Source organism: Megalops cyprinoides, chromosome 9 (assembly GCF_013368585.1).
Source record: "Megalops cyprinoides isolate fMegCyp1 chromosome 9, fMegCyp1.pri, whole genome shotgun sequence".
NCBI lineage: Eukaryota > Metazoa > Chordata > Actinopteri > Elopiformes > Megalopidae > Megalops > Megalops cyprinoides.
Window position 1 is genome coordinate 12,817,693 of NC_050591.1, and position 17,693 is coordinate 12,835,385.

The 17,693-nt window shown below is 40.6% G+C and overlaps 3 protein-coding genes and 1 non-coding gene across 4 annotated transcripts in view; 3 read left to right on the plus strand and 1 right to left on the minus strand.

Moving 5' to 3' along the window:
* The window catches only part of LOC118782680 (spectrin beta chain, non-erythrocytic 4-like), a 75,948-nt gene extending 74,270 nt beyond the window's left edge, over nucleotides 1–1,678 (minus strand). The window contains exon 1 of the mRNA XM_036536128.1: nucleotides 1,248–1,678. The gene's annotated coding sequence lies outside the window, so the exon portion shown is untranslated. The remainder of the gene's footprint in view (nucleotides 1–1,247) is intronic.
* Nucleotides 1,679–3,413: 1,735 nt separating this feature from the next.
* Nucleotides 3,414–8,279, plus strand: blvrb (biliverdin reductase B). The gene is made up of 5 exons (XM_036537034.1): nucleotides 3,414–3,625; nucleotides 5,318–5,479; nucleotides 6,000–6,089; nucleotides 6,755–6,886; nucleotides 7,514–8,279. The coding sequence occupies exons 1-5, from the start codon at nucleotides 3,541–3,543 to the stop codon at nucleotides 7,666–7,668; spliced, it is 624 nt and encodes a 207-aa protein (XP_036392927.1). The 5' UTR covers nucleotides 3,414–3,540; the 3' UTR covers nucleotides 7,669–8,279.
* A 55-nt stretch (nucleotides 8,280–8,334) lies between these two features.
* On the plus strand, nucleotides 8,335–8,406 carry trnae-cuc. Its single transcript has one exon. It is a non-coding gene; the product is annotated as a tRNA-Glu (tRNA).
* Nucleotides 8,407–9,295: 889 nt separating this feature from the next.
* Nucleotides 9,296–14,470, plus strand: sertad3 (SERTA domain containing 3). The gene is made up of 2 exons (XM_036537250.1): nucleotides 9,296–9,427; nucleotides 12,415–14,470. The coding sequence occupies exons 1-2, from the start codon at nucleotides 9,387–9,389 to the stop codon at nucleotides 13,268–13,270; spliced, it is 897 nt and encodes a 298-aa protein (XP_036393143.1). The 5' UTR covers nucleotides 9,296–9,386; the 3' UTR covers nucleotides 13,271–14,470.
* Nucleotides 14,471–17,693: the final 3,223 nt, after the last annotated feature.

Below are 17,693 nucleotides of genomic sequence, written 5' to 3' on the forward strand. Positions count from 1 at the left end.
CAATGTTGTCATTTAGTGCACATTCACTATATCAAAATTTGTGTTTAAGACATCATCTGAAACAAAAACATGAGATTCTCGCCAAGTGCCTTGCAGTCCTTCAATGGGAAGCGCCGCATTTGTTCATACTTGAGTGAACATGCGGTTATGCTAAAAACCGAAAATTAAACCGTCCCCTTACAATTCATTAGGCAGAAGACTGGCAGTAGACTACTTCCGCACCCGAAAATACCAACGCACGTAGGCCATTTTATTCTTTCCACTCTACATTCCTATAACCTTAAAATGACACATGTTACCCCCCCGCCCCCGACAACACACACACACAGACACACACGCGCGCGCGCTTCAGCAGCCACCACCCCCACCGCATGTGATAAGACACACTCAGGTTACTGCTGTCCTGCATTACTATGGGACATAGTGCCTCCTATTCAAGCGTAGGCGGTTACGGTTCCACGGGCTCAGCATATGGAAATGCCCCGAATAGACTAGTTTGCTCTTATTACTACTAAAACAAACACGTCAACTTAGCCTCTCAGTGCCTTTACCACCACAACCAAATACTCTGTATTTTCAATGCCATTATTCACCCTAGCGCCGTAACGTGCGACCACTCCAGCAAATTCAAGCTGAGAACAAATACTAGATTTTATGTGTCCATCACCGGTTCAACAATTATGCGTCTGTCCTTAAACATGAACGGACAGAGCATTGTATAATATACTGCTTCACCACCGTCGCCTCAATCGACTGTAATAATAAAAAATAACTTGAGAACGAAGTATTTTTTCACGACATTTGCCTTTTTATACGGTGGTACTAATATATGGTTTCAGCTAATCTAATTACGTGGAAGGGATGTATAATTATAGTGCATGGTTAAGAATAAACGAAAATGCCTTAAATATATTAAATCAATATGCTCATTTGATGACAGGCCTATTCTCATACAGTCCCGGTTTAGGTCCCATTTAACATTCATCGCCAATAAATGCATAAATGGGAGGTTACACAGAATGGCTAATCAAAATCCATAACGAATGTAAATGCACAATGGTATTAATTAAAAAGGGGGATCTGAAAGCAACGAGAAATGCAGCCCAGAAATTACTGCAGTAGTACTATGCAGGCCGGTCGCTGCATTTCCCACGAAAATAGACACCATGGGTATTGCTACAATATGAACGTTCAATGCGATATGGCAAGGCATTCAGCCAATGGAAGCATACTTGAAATGATCTTACCTTCGCCCCCCAAGTCCAATGCTGGGCTTTTGTCTAGGTAAAACGCCGTAAAATAATCCGTCTGTGCGGTTTACTAATGAACGGTGGAGTCAAATCTACAGATTGAGCCTCTCGCCGCTGTCTTTCTTCGCTGGCATCGTTGAGCCCGGTTCCTCAGGCACAGCACAAAAATGAATCAATACAAACATATACTGGTGGCTATACAGGCAGATGGTTATAACGATATGCAGGTTATTCTTATGGGGATTGTAAATACGCAGTTGATATGAAATGTTTTTTTTTTTTTCTGCACCCTGCCGGTTTTATGCTTGATCAGATAACCAGCCGGTGTACTCGGATGTCCTGTCTACATGATACACGCTCTCTCTCTCTCCGCTTTTAACAATGCTACAAGAGACGCGGCATCGGTGCGGAGCATCCTACCTCCGTTGGAGAAGGAGAGAAAGCGAGCGAGCGGCAGAGAGAGAGAGAGAGAGAGAGAGAGAGAGAGAGAGAGAAGGGGGCGGGGGATATGAAGAAGACATTGGATAATGACAATTGCACAGGGCAATTCTACCTCGAATGGAAGCGCACTTATTTGCCAGCTAACTAAAACAAAACAATAAATCTGTTTTTGACGTACATGTTAAAATAATTATCTTTCCAGAGTGGATTTTTAAAGGAAGAAAGATTTCTGTTAATTCCATTGGCTGCTAGAGTAAAGCCAGGGTCAGAATGACAAATTCAGCAAATAACATTTCGGTCTAATAATTATGTAAATTAATTAGGCTATAAACATCAATATATAGATCTACCCTTAGGGTACCCAACACGGCACAATATGCCTGACACCGGTGCTGCACACAAGCAATGGCAACGGATTAAATCAAGCCAATTTCACTTTCTCCATGAAACGTGTCAATCCAAAAATGGACATGTTGGGTGCTATCAATTAATTCTGAATATTAGCGCAGTGTTGGTAGGCTGTATGAGAAATCCGGCTATTGAAAACTAATTCCAGACTAGTCTTGGAGGACTACCAGTTATACTTTAGATACTGCAAGCTTTAGTTTATTTAGTCAAGCTATTGGAATTTTCAACCTAATTTCGGCTTTATGTTCAAACGGAACCAAATTAAAACATCACACATACCCTGCCTTAACACAGCGGATGGGATTTTGGTTTTCTACAACAATCAGCACATACATTTGCTGTAACTTCACATTGAACTTCAGTTAAATTCTATATGTACTTTCATTAATTGAAAATTAAGTTTTCTGAACATGTGCACAGATTATCATCACATTAGTTGCACTGAGGCCTTGGAAATACTCGATCAACACTGGACATTACCGAACCAGGTCTGTGGCAACCCATACACAGCCTGTAACTGATGAATATTAAGGACACGATGAAAAAATAAAATATATTTTATCTTAATATGAAAGCATTTCTTGCTGAAAAGCGCTTCTTGCACTTGCAAGAATAATATATTCGGTGTCTTTGAAATGTATGTACAGTCTTAAAAAGGGTGTTGATTTATGTTGGCTGTAACCAATCAAAAGCAGCATGCTCAAAATTCAGTTCTTGATACGGTTTAAATAAGATAACCAATAAGTCTATTCCACAGGGGGGTACGTGTATCCCACTGTAGCCTAGTCTACTTTTCCCAGTCCCTATTGAATCACCAAAGGTGCGGACACATTTCGGTCTTTTTACCTTGTGTTCTTTGATATGTTTTTATCCTTTAATGTCCTCTAACATGTTTTTTTTTTCTGCCCAAGCGTTGTGTCTAGTTATAGTGCACGTTGCAATTCTTTGCATGCCACTTTTTAATTGATATCATTGATGATTGATACAATTACGGTTAAACAGAAAAGCACCTTAATGCATCCTTTTGCTGCAAAAATGGAACAAATTGAATGTAAATTGTGACAAAATGAATATAATTCGGTAAGCTATCACCGATAGACCTTAAAGTTAAGCAAATGTAGGTATCCTTACGATCCGTTTCATTCTTTTTGGACGGGATGACTTACAGAAGAGCATGAAACGAGTAAAACGTACCAAATGACTTTCAACTTCAGACGAGGAAACTGTCCACTCACAGCCTCAGTTACTCGGTTAGGGAGGAGTTGATCACGGAAGTGAAACCGTTTTTATATATCGGAGGCGTTCCTTCCAGCGTGAATGTTATCGAACGTGTCACGTTGCAAATGTCTTGCAACTTGTGAGTGAAAGCGGTTATTACGAAGGATCGACTGCTTTGTAGTGTTTTGGTTCTTCCCCCGTAACAGCCGCTGAATTTGCAGACATGTCTGGCACAGTCAAGAATGTCGTTATATTCGGGTCTACAGGAATGACGGGATTGGTGACCTTACCACAGGCAGTCGCTGCAGGTACCGTATGAATCAGAACCGAGGACACAGGCTACACAACTGTAGAACAAAAATGGGGTTATAGGCAAATGACAAAGTGTTTTATCTTGAGTGTTGTCTCTGAAGTGTAGAAAAGGAAGTAACCATCCTGTAGGCAATACGAAGTTGGGCGAACTATAATTTGCAATGAAAGTTTGAAATGTAAAGGTAATTTAGTTACATTGCCAACATTAAGAGTTCGATGCAATAACAGCTGATCTAACTATTGACGCCTGTCGCATTACGAGTTCAAGCTTCCACAAGTGAAGAGGTGAAACGTCAATGTCATTGTCTTGTTCTGTGATTCTAGAGTAAAACCGTTCAGGGTAACAGGGAATACTGTGTTTCTCGGAGCACTACGGTAGCTCTAGCTACCATTTCCTGAAGGGAGATAAGTTTGACTTGCTTTCATCTGTTACACTCGGTTACGCTATTGTGAGTTATTATTTGATATATTCAGTTTTATCACTGGATGAATGCATGCGAAACTGCCTTCGTGTCTTTACTCTTTCTATTTTGACATTTAAGCTTTCCGCATGCATTTACCAACCCTGGGTTGATTGTATTGTTTTGTATATATTGTATTGTTTTGTGGTCTTTATATACCTTGAGAAGTTCATATCAGAGACTCGTTTAGGAGCTTGTTTAAAAGCATGAATTAAAATACTTGAAATGAAGTAAAGTGTGATAGGTTATAGGCTAGGTGCCTTGTTCTCCCCCGTGCGCTGCTCTCATGGGAGCTGTTCAAAAGCCCTGAGTCATGCACTTGTGTTTTTCTGCTGAGTAACTGATGGAAAGGGTGGATTGCTGTGAGGGAGATAAGAGATGGTCCTTTATCGGTTTTCACCAGGAAGGGTGGTCTTCGCAGGATTTTAACGTGCCCATTATTCGAGCATTTTTTCTTACAAAGGCATTAATACAATAAAAAGGTCACACTGAAGTCTTTCTGATATTGCGTTTGCGTATTATTGCATGTTAGTCTAAATAAGGCAAATGAATTCTACACGCACCTGTAACACAAGTCGCTGAGGTTGTTAACACATTTTCCTTTTTATTCTAAGGTGCTTGAGAATACCATTTTTTGGCAACTTTAGTGAACATGTTCCGTGAACCTTACTACTACATATTGGGTAATACCCTGAATTGTAAAGTAAGCACTTTGTGCACTTTATTATAGCATACGGTGCCAGAACAGAATAACAAGTTCATAGAAGTGAGAGTGGAAGAGTCATGAATTAAGGGGTGGAAATTCTTTCCAAATGTGAATTAAATATGCTGAGTAGTTGTTCCCCTTTCCTTCTGAATTCCTCTTCCTCCACAGCAGAGTAACTATTGCCCCAATTACCCTGCTTTTAGTTCAGCTTTCCTGTATACAGCTTGTTGCCCATGCACAATGTCAGACTTTTATTGCTTTTTTTTTTTTCAAAAAAGATGGATTTTGGATGTCAACATTTTCATATTTTTGTAAGGAATGGGGAACTTTTAAGATAATGCAGTGCTCCAATGTAAATTGAAACATCCGGTTAATTTAAAGCCCGGTTGCAGATCTCTCTTGTACCAATGAGCAAGGAATTTCACCTGAATTACTTAAATCCGAATCATGTGGGTGGATAAGACATGTAAAATGTGCCGCTTCTTACCATTGAAACGGCACTTTTGCCATCGTGTTCCAAGGCTACAACGTGACAGTGCTGGTGAGGGACCCTGCCAGGCTGCCACCGGACCACAAGGCTTCAAGAGTGGTGGTGGGCGATGTGCTCAACAAGGATGACGTGAGGAAGGCGATGGAGGGCCAGGACGCTGTCATCATCATCCTGGGCACCAGGAATGACCTGAGTGAGTTGGATTCGTAGCCAGGGGAGGGTGGTGAACAGGGCGCCTGACTTTAACAGAGGGCTGGCACCCGGGGTGAGACACTGCATTTGACCTTCATATGTAGAGCTTGTATGAAGTGTCTGGTCTTGCTATTCAAAATCCATCTGAAAATCCATCTGTGCATATGGGTGCTATTTGACATATGCCCTTTCTTGCGGGTGTGTGTATACCATGTCAATGATATTATGATGCAATGTAGGTGTGATGAATGAATTCTGATGTAAAAATCTAAAGTTTGATACTTTCATGCCAATAAATAATTATAAAGACTCGTTTTGTTTGCATCAGTAATTACACAATGATATATCCTTGACAATAAGGCATTTGTAATTAACTAATTTTCCCCACTGTGCACAGGATGTAATACTAATTTTTTCACAAGAAATCTCCACTACTTTCATTTAAAATCCAGTGGACCAGATCATCAATCCTGTATTCTGTATAGGGAAAATTCAATTGTTCTGTTTGATTATTTCTACAGGTCCCACCACCATGATGTCTGAAGGAACCAGGAATATTCTGGAGGCCATGAAAGCTCGTGGGATTCGGAAAGTGGTCGCCTGCATGTCCGGTGTGGAAAGATTCCAGAAGAATGATATAATTACAGCTTTCTATTTTTCTTTCCCATTTGAAGACAGTATTTTAAGACAGACCCTTAAAGCAGTATTTCTAGTCAAGAAACACACTCATGTGCATGTCTGTGATGCCACTTTGTTTTATTTTGGCATAAAAACATGTGATTGTTTTAGAAATGCAAAAGCCCTTTTCAGCTTTTTGTCAGCTGACACCCATTGCAATATTATATTATGTGTAGCCCTACCTGACACAATTTCAACCATTTGCAAAAATACTGTTGTTATCAAACAGGTCAAATTAAGATGCTTAACACAAAGTAATGGTTAAAATCAAGCCATGATTGTATGCATAAAGCTTTGGAGGCACCTTTCATAAAGAGTAAGTAAAGGGTTTCTTTAAATAGTGGTTCATGTAATGTTTTGAATCTGGAGACATAGTGTTTTCGTATGTAGCTCACCACCAGTGTTACGACCTTTTGGTCATTCATTAGAGAATAGCGGTTTAACAAACGCTCAGTGGTCTAACGTTTTGTGAGGAGAAGCCAGGATTCCACAGTGCATGCCAGCTGATATAAGGTTGCCAGGTTGTGGTTATGTAGGGCCTGCTGGTTTTGATTAGAGCGTTCATGGCTCACATGTCCACCCCTTGTCCCTCTGCCAGCCTTCCTCCTGTGGGACCGCTCCAAGGTGCCCCCCCGCCTCCTGCCCGTCACTGAGGATCATGACAGGATGTACATGGTGTTGAAGGAGTCTGGGCTGGATTACGTAGCTGTGATGCCTCCCCATATTGCTGGTGGGTCCTCGGATAGCACCTATCTGTTACGTATGCAATGGGCAGTGTACTTAATGTATGCAATGGGCAGTGTACTTAAAGCAGTACTCTACCAACTTTGTAAAATGTCTCTGTGAACTGAGGCCAAGAATATTTTAATAGTAAAAGTTGTGCCATTTTAGAAGCAATTAGTGTCACAAGATTAGTGACAATTCATCTCAACAGATATACTGTATACTAGTGACTTCATTTTTGAAAAAGACTCAAGACTGTAACAAATGGACAACATCAACATCTGTAAACTGATGTCTTATTGCAAAAGTATTGTGCCAGTATTGTGCAAGTCATGCCTCTTTTGCTGGAAACAGCTAGTTGAAAATGGCATGCTCACTCACTCACACACACACACACACACACACACACACACAGTGCATGCATGCATGCACGCACACACCCACAAAAATACAGTCATGCAAATTTGTATTGATGGTACGTTGCTGTTACATGTTTTATACAGTAATTTTATTCCCAGACAAATTGTGTAAAATCCAGTTAAGAAAATCACAAAAAACACTACGCTCTATTGAACATGTACACTTGGTGTTAAGCTTTCAGAAGGACTCCTCTTAACACTGTGTTGTTGTGCAGATAACCACCCCTTAACCGAGAAGTACACAGTCACTGAGAACATGCTGAAGGGGCGCGTCATCTCCAAGTTTGACCTGGGCCACTTCTTTGTCAAGTGCCTCTCCACGTCTGACTGGGACGGAAAGACCGTGGGAGTTTGTGGGGAGTACAGTTAACCCCTGCAAGACAAGTCACCCCCACAAAAAAAAAAAAATAAAAAAACAGATCACCCATAAGAGATTTGACAGTTTGCATTGCTGCTCCACTAGTCCACCTTGCTGATCAGAACTTTCATGCACTAAATGTGGTAGATTGCAGTTGTTGGTGATTCTTTCCCAATCAAAGATAGCAGCTTACTATAATCTTGTTCTACAAGCTCAGTCAGCATCTTGGTGCAGCGATATATTACATATGAATTTTACATTTTGTTGAACTGCATTGTTTGTGCCATTTGATCTTCCATCACACTGCTCCAGAGCTCCATTTCAGATGCACTAAATCTTTTTGTTGAGTGCTACTAGCTTATATATGTTGGCAATCCTTCCTTTATTTGAATTACAGATACAAAGATTTTTTCTTATTAAGTATTCGGTAAATTTGAATTAAATATTTGTCTGACAGCATTTATACAAGGTATACACAATTTAAGGCATAAATCAAGTCTTTTACTATTTGTTACTATTACTAACATACCCAGGCAAGCTGTTAAGGTGTATAACGTTTTCATGGGTGAGTTTTTTTGGCAATACCTTTTGTAGCACCTCTTTCTATCAAGCATTAAATGGTTTCTCACAGAAATATCAGTGTAATTTTATTCTGGTGTACGGAAATGTTTACATACATCCCTGGTGGTCTAGTGGTTAGGATTCGGCGCTCTCACCGCCGCGGCCCGGGTTCGATTCCCGGTCAGGGAATTTGACTTTTGTTTCAGGAAATAAAATCGTTTAAGACCTACAGTCCTTAGTTGCACGTATGAAACTGCAAATTGCAGTTTTCGGCAACTAATCAATGCACGTACAGAAAATGTGACGTCACGTTGTTAGTCAACACGGAAAAGGTACCAAATGGTTTAAGTACCTGACGTAGCTGTACAATATATCTACGCAACATCATTCCCACCGCGAAACAATAACGTTGACCGTAAAGTGGCGTAAAACCGTTAACTTGGTAACTATCTCTAGCTGGCACGTTCTAATAAAGGCCCACTCAATATGCACGTAACTGTTACTGTAACCTTCGTCCACAGAAGGTGTATTTAGCTAAAGTTGCCAAGCTTGCATTGCCTGTGTGATTCAATGCGAATATTTTCTTTGATCTGCTCAAAAGTATATATCAAACACAAAGTCGATATATCCAGCTGATGACACTGCTAGTTATCAGGGTAATTTAGAGCAGGGTAATTTAGAGGGTTTTCATTGCTAAAGCGCTCGTTTGACGGATAAGCAAAGCAAAAAACACACACACACAATTCTTAAGTGAGAAGCGGAACTGTCAATGGATACCTCTGAAACCGATCAGGACTGAATGGCTATTTGCAGACGTGCATGCCCCAGACAAAAATGAAATTACTGTGAGCCACACGTTTCCATTTTCGATACGGCGAAAGCATGAAGTATGTTGAGGGGAATTTTAATTTAGAGCGACAGTCCTTCCACCCAATCAAATTGTAGAATGTTAACACAATTCCCATGTATAGCCAATACATAAAAGGCACCCAGTGTTTAAGGCGGTACTTCTGTTGTTTTTTTTTTTTGGAGTAGGGAAAAGCGAAAGGGACATTCAAGATAGGCTAACAAACAACGTTGAAACTAATGTGATGGGCTGAGGAGGTTAAGACTTGACTGTAATACAGAGGAATTCGGGCTTTACCACCTGTAAGGAAGTGGAAAGATATATGAATGGTTCGAGTTTGAAAACGTGCCACACATCGAACAGGTAAAATTTAATTTGACGTTGTTTGCGTTTTTCCTGTTCAAATGGAAAAATGTAACCAGAAATGACGATTCTCTTCATGCTGTCATTACGTAAGTACTGGCTAAGTAGCTAACGTTAGCTAGCCAAACGAGCTAGTGTCAAGGAAGAGCTTCAGTTGTAAAGTTAAAAGGGAAACTATATTCGCCTTATTTTCACAAAGACAGTGTAGTAGGCGGACAGATGCTGTCTTATTTTTGCATGTTTCAGAACATTTTAAGTTTAGTGTGATCTTTATGGTTTTGGTTTGGCAGGTGTCACGTAGACGCTCTGAGTAGCCACAGATCAAAAATGTTGCTAGGTAGCTGGCTAACTATAGAATGTAGCTAGTTACGGTCTTAAAGCGCAATTTGCGAATTATGGTGTAATCATAAAACTTGTAGTTTAGCTAACATCTGAATATATCTGTCTCACTTTTCGCTGATTTAGCTATCTTTTGCAATAATTAGTTGTGTTGCTCTCAATATTGGATAAAATAACGTATATTTGCAAATGTCCGGGAATTAAATAATACATGTTCATTCGTCTTTTTTAAAAAAGAACTGAATCGTAATATTACTTATTGTAGTTACTATATATGCATTTGTGCAGGTTGTAACATACTGATCAGCTGAAAGTGTTGTCACATGTACTGTGTGTGACACTTAAACTTCAGTGAAACTTTTCAAGAAGATCATATACGATGTGAATTACATTTATGCATGTTATCTTTTACAGATGGTTTACTTGAATAATGCATTTATCTTCTCTTAATAGTTTATTAGTTGACCTTTGTTTTCTCGAGTTGACGTGCGATCCACAGACCTCTTTGGCAATGCAATGCATTGTGGGAGTGAGGGCACTGGGCATTTAAGTGATGTACAGTACATTGTGTACTCTAGTGTAGAAAATCTTTAAAGACGCGACGCTACAGCAGTAAAATTCAAGCTACAGCTTTGCCAAGGTCAACTGCACTACAATCTCAGCTTTCTCGGAGGCGAGCGAGTTAAAGATGCATTGAACTAAGGCTGAACTCATGTTGCTTTGAAACGCCACAGCTAAGGGTACAGTATCCTTACGGTACAGGTGGCAAATCACGTCGCCAGATACGTAACGTTATAAATGTGTTTATGTGGTTATTTTATTTACTTCATACGTGGGTACACACAGTCAAATTTGTATACGTAGTTAGGTTATAAGGGAAAAGTTCCGGTATGCGAAACTTTTCAGTAGCTAGTTGCTCTTAACAGCATTTTATCCTAGTGTGAGGCATGCTTACGTTGTCATCCGAACTACAATTCCCAGTTAAACACAGAAAGCAGCGCATGCGTACTGCATTTGGCGTAGGAATTGAATCACAGGCGGGAAGTAAGACGGAACACAGATGTCGTTTGCCTACTGTATAGGCAGTGATCATGTACGGCGTTCCATGCCGGCTTTTACATTGAAAATATTTGCCATTATTTGGTGGTATCTACGGCCAGTATACGCGTTGGATGTATTTTTCGACGAACGAATGTGTATCCACAGTTGAAACTCCGTGCGCAGGAGAACACAAATCTGATCCTAATGCATTGGTAAGTTGGGGAACGGCTACAGAGCCACAGTGTTTGGTAACAAGCTATTGATTGTGGGGTAAACCCGCCGAATTGTATGAAACTGAATGAGCTAGATAGACATGTAACCATTACCGGTATAATGGGTAGCAATTTTGCATCACTAGCTAGCTAACTTATCCTTTTGATTGCAAACAGAAAGATTTTGCTACAACTTTCTCAGAGGACGTAAGGTTAACTAACGTTAGGTAATCTGATACAAAAAAACGAAGACATAGCAAGCCGTGTACTATTTAGTTAAATATTCGAGAAGAGTTGGGTTCGGTGCCCCACGAAATAAAAAAAAAATGTAAGCATTACACATTTGTACGCATTACACATTGCTCATTTCCGCAGTTAGCATGAGCTAATTTAGCTTCCTCCTTTGGCCAGCGTTTTTTATCTTATTAGTTCTTCTAGGGCCGTGGTGTGGTTTCGTGTGGAGCCGACTGCGTCACGCACAGGAAACTAGACCTTTTTTGAAATGACTCCGTCTAAACCCACACGCCATTGTTAAAATATAAGTAACATATAAAACAACAGAAAAGCATGGCAACTGAACAATTTTGAAAAGGTTATTTTGACCGCTAACAACGCTGAATGCGGCACCAATATGTTTTCCAAATAATGGCTGTTATGTCTTGTAAAAGCAGTGAGAAAGATTTTCATACTCAAGTATGAAATCCTGCAAAATAATCCCCTTTGGACCTTCATGTGAATTTTACAGAATTTTTCGTTAAAGCCAGAGTTGGATGCCCAAAAATGCTGATAACGTTCATTTTACTGTAATGTATGCAATTAATGGCTAAATATGTGGTGGTGAATGCAGTGATGTTGGTATTAAATTGGTAAATTAATAAAATTGTATAGGCATGCTCAAATATTAATCTCAGGAGAGTGGGGAATTAATATTCATGCAGTGTTCTGTATCTGTCAGGATGTAAAGACATAACAGTAGGTATCAGTTATCACATGTTCATTATTTTCTGCCAAAGGTGTGAGTGTAGTTTAAAAAAAAATGCCGCTTCACATCCTTTTAGAAACTAGGAACCCCTCCAAACCTTAAATTATATCAGTAGGAGAGGGTCAGTGCTGTATGATAAGATGTAGGATGGCCTTGATGCACAAGGTAGATAATACCTAGTGGATGTTTGGTTCTACGCATTAAATTATAAACATTTCAGCCCTCTATCCTTTAAATTTGGTGCGTGTAGCCAGAACAATCAACAGTTTCTGCACATGGTATGAACACATGATTACTAGAATGATTGTGGAATTTCAGCACATGTGTTCTGATAATGGCAAGCTGTGTTCAGGCTGCCTGCAGTCACAGCTTGATGTCTTCTGCTCTAATGCCAGGTCACATCTCTTCCATAGGTCAAGGATGATGGGCAAGGGCCTGAAGCGGAAGCTCCTAGACCCCCCTGAAGGGGGCAGCGTTGTGTACGAGAGCCAGCGGCAGTCCGTGCTGGACATCTCCTTGGACAAGTTCCAGCACAGCCAGATGATGGTGGAGCCCAGCCTGAGACGCTCGGTGCTGATCGCCAACACCTTGCGGCAGATCCAGGAGGAGATCCGACTAGAGGGCGCGACGCTGGCCCAGGTCAGGGCCCCCCATCGCGCAGCCCCGGCAGTCCCGGAGCCCTGCCCCCGCGAGGAGGCTCCTCCAACCCGCCCACCCCCAGCGAGCCGCCCCCAGAGCGTGGAGGACGCCGGTGACGACTGGATGGCCCTGTCTTCCGAAGAGGACTTCTCCTTGTCGTCAGCCATCTCCTCCATCCTGAAAGACCTGGACATGGTGATTGATGGCGGCTCCACCCACAGCCCTCAGGCACCTCCGCGGACGCCCCTCGGGTCCATCGAGAACCTGCCAGGGGACGCCGGCCCCAAGCTGCAGCAGCAGGAGTTGGTAGCCGGAGCTTGGAGGGCGGACAGGTGCACTGAAGGGTGCCGGCCCCCGGAGGGCGCCGTCTTCGGCAGCTTCGAGGTGATGCGCTCAAGCTACCTGCGGGACGTCGCCCTGGACGACCTCTTCCTGGACATCGACACGTCGGTGTACGAGCGGGAGACAAGCCCGCAGGGGGCGAGGACCGTCTCCAGCGCTGCAGGTGACGAGCTCCTCAAGTACCTGCCTGCTCTGTCCTCCCCAGCAGCCTCCCCCTTTTCCCTCAGCCAGAACGTGCGGGACCTGAATGAGCTGGAGCACATCATGGAAATTTTGGTGGGGTCCTGAGACTCCAAAGCCAGCGTTTACCTCATTTTCCTGTGCAAGACTGAAAATGGCGCAAATGCATTCACACAGACATGGGGAAAAATGACTAATATATGCAGGCTTTTCACAGCAAAGCGATCAAGTTGCCACTTCATTTCCCAGTTCACTGTGGCAGTGGGGGTTATGCAAGGTTTTGATCAATCACAAACATTTAATGATCTTGTTATAAAAATGTACATTTTTACATACTAGAGACATTTAGGGATTTAAATCTTGTGCCTTCTTAAGAGCTGTAATCTATTTTTTATTTTAGCATTTAGCTCCTTGTGATATACTTTTCTAAAAAGGTTTTATTGAAGATGGATCATGGATTCATAAGTACGAATGTAGTGAATTGTCCGCACCGTGTACATAATGAGGAGACTTGTAAATATTACAAGGGTCACTGGTCAATTAAGGAGATGTAGCAAAGGTCAAGGTCATCCAAAAGGTTACCTTATTGGGTTGCACCACATCCTTCAGGTAACAGTCTTGTTAACCCATGTATAGTAGGGGAAATGGTTAACCAACCACTGCGTTCTAGGAAATGCTGAAAACACCGACAGTATCTTCTGTGAAGATTGATATATAATCAAGTTGGAATTTTGGCTTGACCTTTGTGACCTGTAAGACTTACGGTTCCACACCTAACAGAGCTAGCTTTCTGATATACGTACTTCTTAGAGTTTCAGTAAGTATTACGGAGCTAAGACTACCTCCTTTTACAAGACCCAATCTCTCCAGGTCACCCGCAATCAGTCCACAGAAGTCTAGTTAGTTTTCTTGCATCTTGCTTATCCTTCAGACTCATTTCTCCACTGCAGACTCTCAAACATCAAGCCACTTTATATTATGTTTCCAGTATTTTATGAGTTATGCATTTGGCTGGCTTGCAATATATACACCTACCTCATTTTCTCCAGTTCCATAAACCTCTTACCACAGGCATCGGCCCTACTCGCTGCTTCCGCTTTGTAAATCCAAGTTGTGCACTGTTGCCAAATATATTGCTACCAACACGCATACTGGAAAGGTATGAATTTACCTCCCACTGGTCATTTGGCAGGAGACTGGCATATCCTCCTTCACAAGTGGACATTTACTGCAATAGACATGACAATGTAGCGAATATAGGTGGATGCATTAGCGCTCTCTCCCTACACGTTTTGCTTTGTATTAAGGCAGGGATACCAATATATAGTCATTAGCATAAGTGTGCATTATATCATTAATCATTCTGTTTTCCCAAGTTCCTCATGTTTTATTTGTCAAAGGAATGTTAGTTTCATAGTGTTTTCATACATTATTCTTAGGATCCAAAACTTTGGATTTTGTACCTAATGCCAGTTTTTCGTGGTGTTTATGAAAACTAACTGCTAGTTTTAGCATATTCTATTTAAAGGGGAGGCTGAGAAGCCATATTTATGACTGTTTGTCATGTTTGTTTTGTTTTTCCACAATTATAGGGCTGATACCCTCTACCATGTTCAACAGCATCAGAAATGTTAAGGGACCAGACAGGTGTCCTGATTTTTAGAAAGCAGGTGTTCATAAGAACAGGAGTCTTGTGATAAATTTTGAATCAGCCTGTATTGCAAGTAGCCATTAAATTGCCATGGCGGAGGTGACTTTATTGCTCGATGTTTTAAAAGTTGCCTTTCAGTATCCTGTGATGATGCCCTGCCACAGATTTTACAAGCGTTGAACTTTGTTGCAAATCAATATGATGTGACTGGCATACGTTTACATCCGTTTTGAAATGGCATTACTATGAAATCTTTTTTTTTTTGCTCATGCAGTCCAGCCTTGAAATTTGAGCTCATTACATTGTAATGAGCTGAACTTGAACTCAGACTAAGTATTCTGACAGCCTGGTTTACCAATTTAAACAGTTGACCTTCTTGACTTTTAAAAAGTGCATACTGTATATTGTGGTTAAAATTTAAAGTGTTAAAATTGTAAGTTTTCCGGTTGAACAGTCTGGCATAGGCATCATGCCATTCTAAAATTGCACTTCGTACTGTATGTAGATTTTGATAAGTGGCCAGTTTGATGGTTTTGCAAATACCTGGTTTGTACAAATACCGTGTACCACAGCAGAAACCAGCTGTATCTCAGACGGCAGGTTGAAGTCTGATTCGTCCTTGTTCATGCCATCTGAAAATTTGGGTCTGTCTCTAATAATATACAAGTAGAGAAAAATCATTAACATGAATTTTTTTACATAGATTTAGGCTTCATGTGTTACTCGGTGCTGTTTATGAAGGCAATACCTGTCCCATTTTAGATGCAAAAACAGTATGTAATCCATAATTCTATTAGTCACCCATATAGAATGTAATATAATGCAGATGAGTATTTTTAAATGTAGTTATTTTGAAAACCATGGATATGTTTGGAACCTCTCTGCAATGTTATTTTACAATGCCAAGCATGACTTAGAAGTAGTCATTTCTACATATTTGGATTAAGCCAAGCAAAGCATTGTGGGGAAATGGATTTGTGTTATTTATTACACTTCATGACAGATAATGTTTGAGACTTAAATTATTTCATGCAGTTGAAACGCCTCTATTTATGGGTGAAATGCTCTCAAAAGAGCCGATGATAATGTTGTACCTACACAGGAGAAAGGGAAGAACACACAGGCACAGTGAATTATCCTGTCTATGCAAACACTACAAAGTGTTAAAATGTTCCTGTTGTTAATAACTTTTGTAATTAAAATTTAGTAAAGTGAAGGTGTGGTGTCCGTTGTGGTTTTTGAAGGGAATTTTATGTTGGAATATCAGGGTAGTAGCAATACTGGAACTACACTGCACCCTCTATTCAGTGGTAGAGGTCAACCAATAATGCCTAACGCAGAAATGTAGGACTTTTTTAAGAACTGTCATTTACCACACTAAATTGGTCTGTATTGGCTTCATTTCTTTAAAAATATTCTCAACATTCAAGGTCATTGCAGCTTACCTCTTCATCTCATTAGTCAAACCATTGAGATTTCACATTAGGAAGTGGAAGTGAACAGGAAATTGAGGTACCCCTCTTCCCTGCATTCTGAAACTTTCAACCAATCAGGACTGTGAGGGATACAGAGGGGTACTAATGACATGCACATTGGGGGTGGGGAGTGAATGGAAGCAGAACACCCAACAGCTCTGTAGTTGGGTGTATGCTTCACAGTCATTAGTGTCATGTTTTGAGGAAGAAAATCTTTTACTATATACATGGGACAGCAATTGATTGACCCAATTGATATCTCCATGTTTTACCAAAAAACAAATAGGCCTGCATTTTTTAAGTCAAAAACTTCAGGGTGAACCTGATGAGAACTGAAGTGTTGTATAACACAACATGTAAGTTATTTAACAGAACAGTGTTTTGGATGTCTCATTGGGAGTTATGGGTAAAATGTCTGATGAAAAGTAGTTGTTTTTAGAGCTTTAAAACAATGTAAATATTAACAGTTGCCATATGTTGGACCTCTGACAATCACCAGCGTGACTTTGAACTGTTCATCATGTTATTGAACGTGGCAACACAAAGAATTTGGAAACTGCACTTGAAGAAGCAATTGGTGTTTTTTTTTTCTTCTGTTTCACATCTAGATCATTAAGTGCTATAGTCACTTGGCAGTGAATATAAATATCCACACTAACACATACGACTGGAGGCACCGAGTGAGTACATGATAACGTGCTCGCACAGGCAACTTTACCCGCTTACCTGTCTTTACTCTGTTGTCTCAGATAAGATGCAATAGCAAGCCAAGAAATTTGGAAAAAATTATATATACCAGCTCTTTTCATGCCGATTTCTAAGCGCTATGAAGTTGCTCGCACCATCAGCTGTGACGTTCGACAGTCTTTCACCAAATAGACACGGGAGAACACGCAAGTGGTTGGCTCAACATAAACTCACAGCAAAAGAAGTGGGGACTGAAAGCAGTTATGTTTGAAAGAATCTACCACCCCATTCTATGCTGTAGTCTACTCTTTGGTGCAGGCAAAACTGAAGTCAAACAGCCAATGCCCATGCCATTTTAAGCACGAACAGCAACTGTTAAATTCACTAGGCACATAATCCGTAGCAACTAATGAAAAATCTGTGAAAAAGTCAGCTTTTTAGGACAGAGCAAATTCACAGAGTATTCTTTCTAAAAACCGTCCCAATCAAATCAAATCAAATTGTTTACCTCCCTATACACTTTCAGAAACAACTACACAATATGCAGCCATGATAATGACAAAGAGTATGCTGGGAATCAGACCGTGTAGGCCTATTATTCCACTAATTGTGATTGTGACATGGTTTTGTGACATTTGTAGATATTTTAAATTTAAATGTTAGCAATATGCATTTTAAGCATATTTGACAATGTTTTTTTTAAAGCCCATGGATGATC

Bases quoted from the DNA above. Each gene is read 5' to 3' on its own strand.
- blvrb (XM_036537034.1), top strand. From the start codon at position 3,541: ATGTCTGGCACAGTCAAGAATGTCGTTATATTCGGGTCTACAGGAATG. The intron at 5,480-5,999 runs GTGAGTTGGATT...TTATTTCTACAG, and splicing joins GGGCACCAGGAATGACCTGA to GTCCCACCACCATGATGTCT. The intron at 6,090-6,754 runs GTGTGGAAAGAT...TCCCTCTGCCAG, and splicing joins AGTGGTCGCCTGCATGTCCG to CCTTCCTCCTGTGGGACCGC.
- sertad3 (XM_036537250.1), top strand. From the start codon at position 9,387: ATGAATGGTTCGAGTTTGAAAACGTGCCACACATCGAACAG. The intron at 9,428-12,414 runs GTAAAATTTAAT...TCTCTTCCATAG, and splicing joins ACGTGCCACACATCGAACAG to GTCAAGGATGATGGGCAAGG.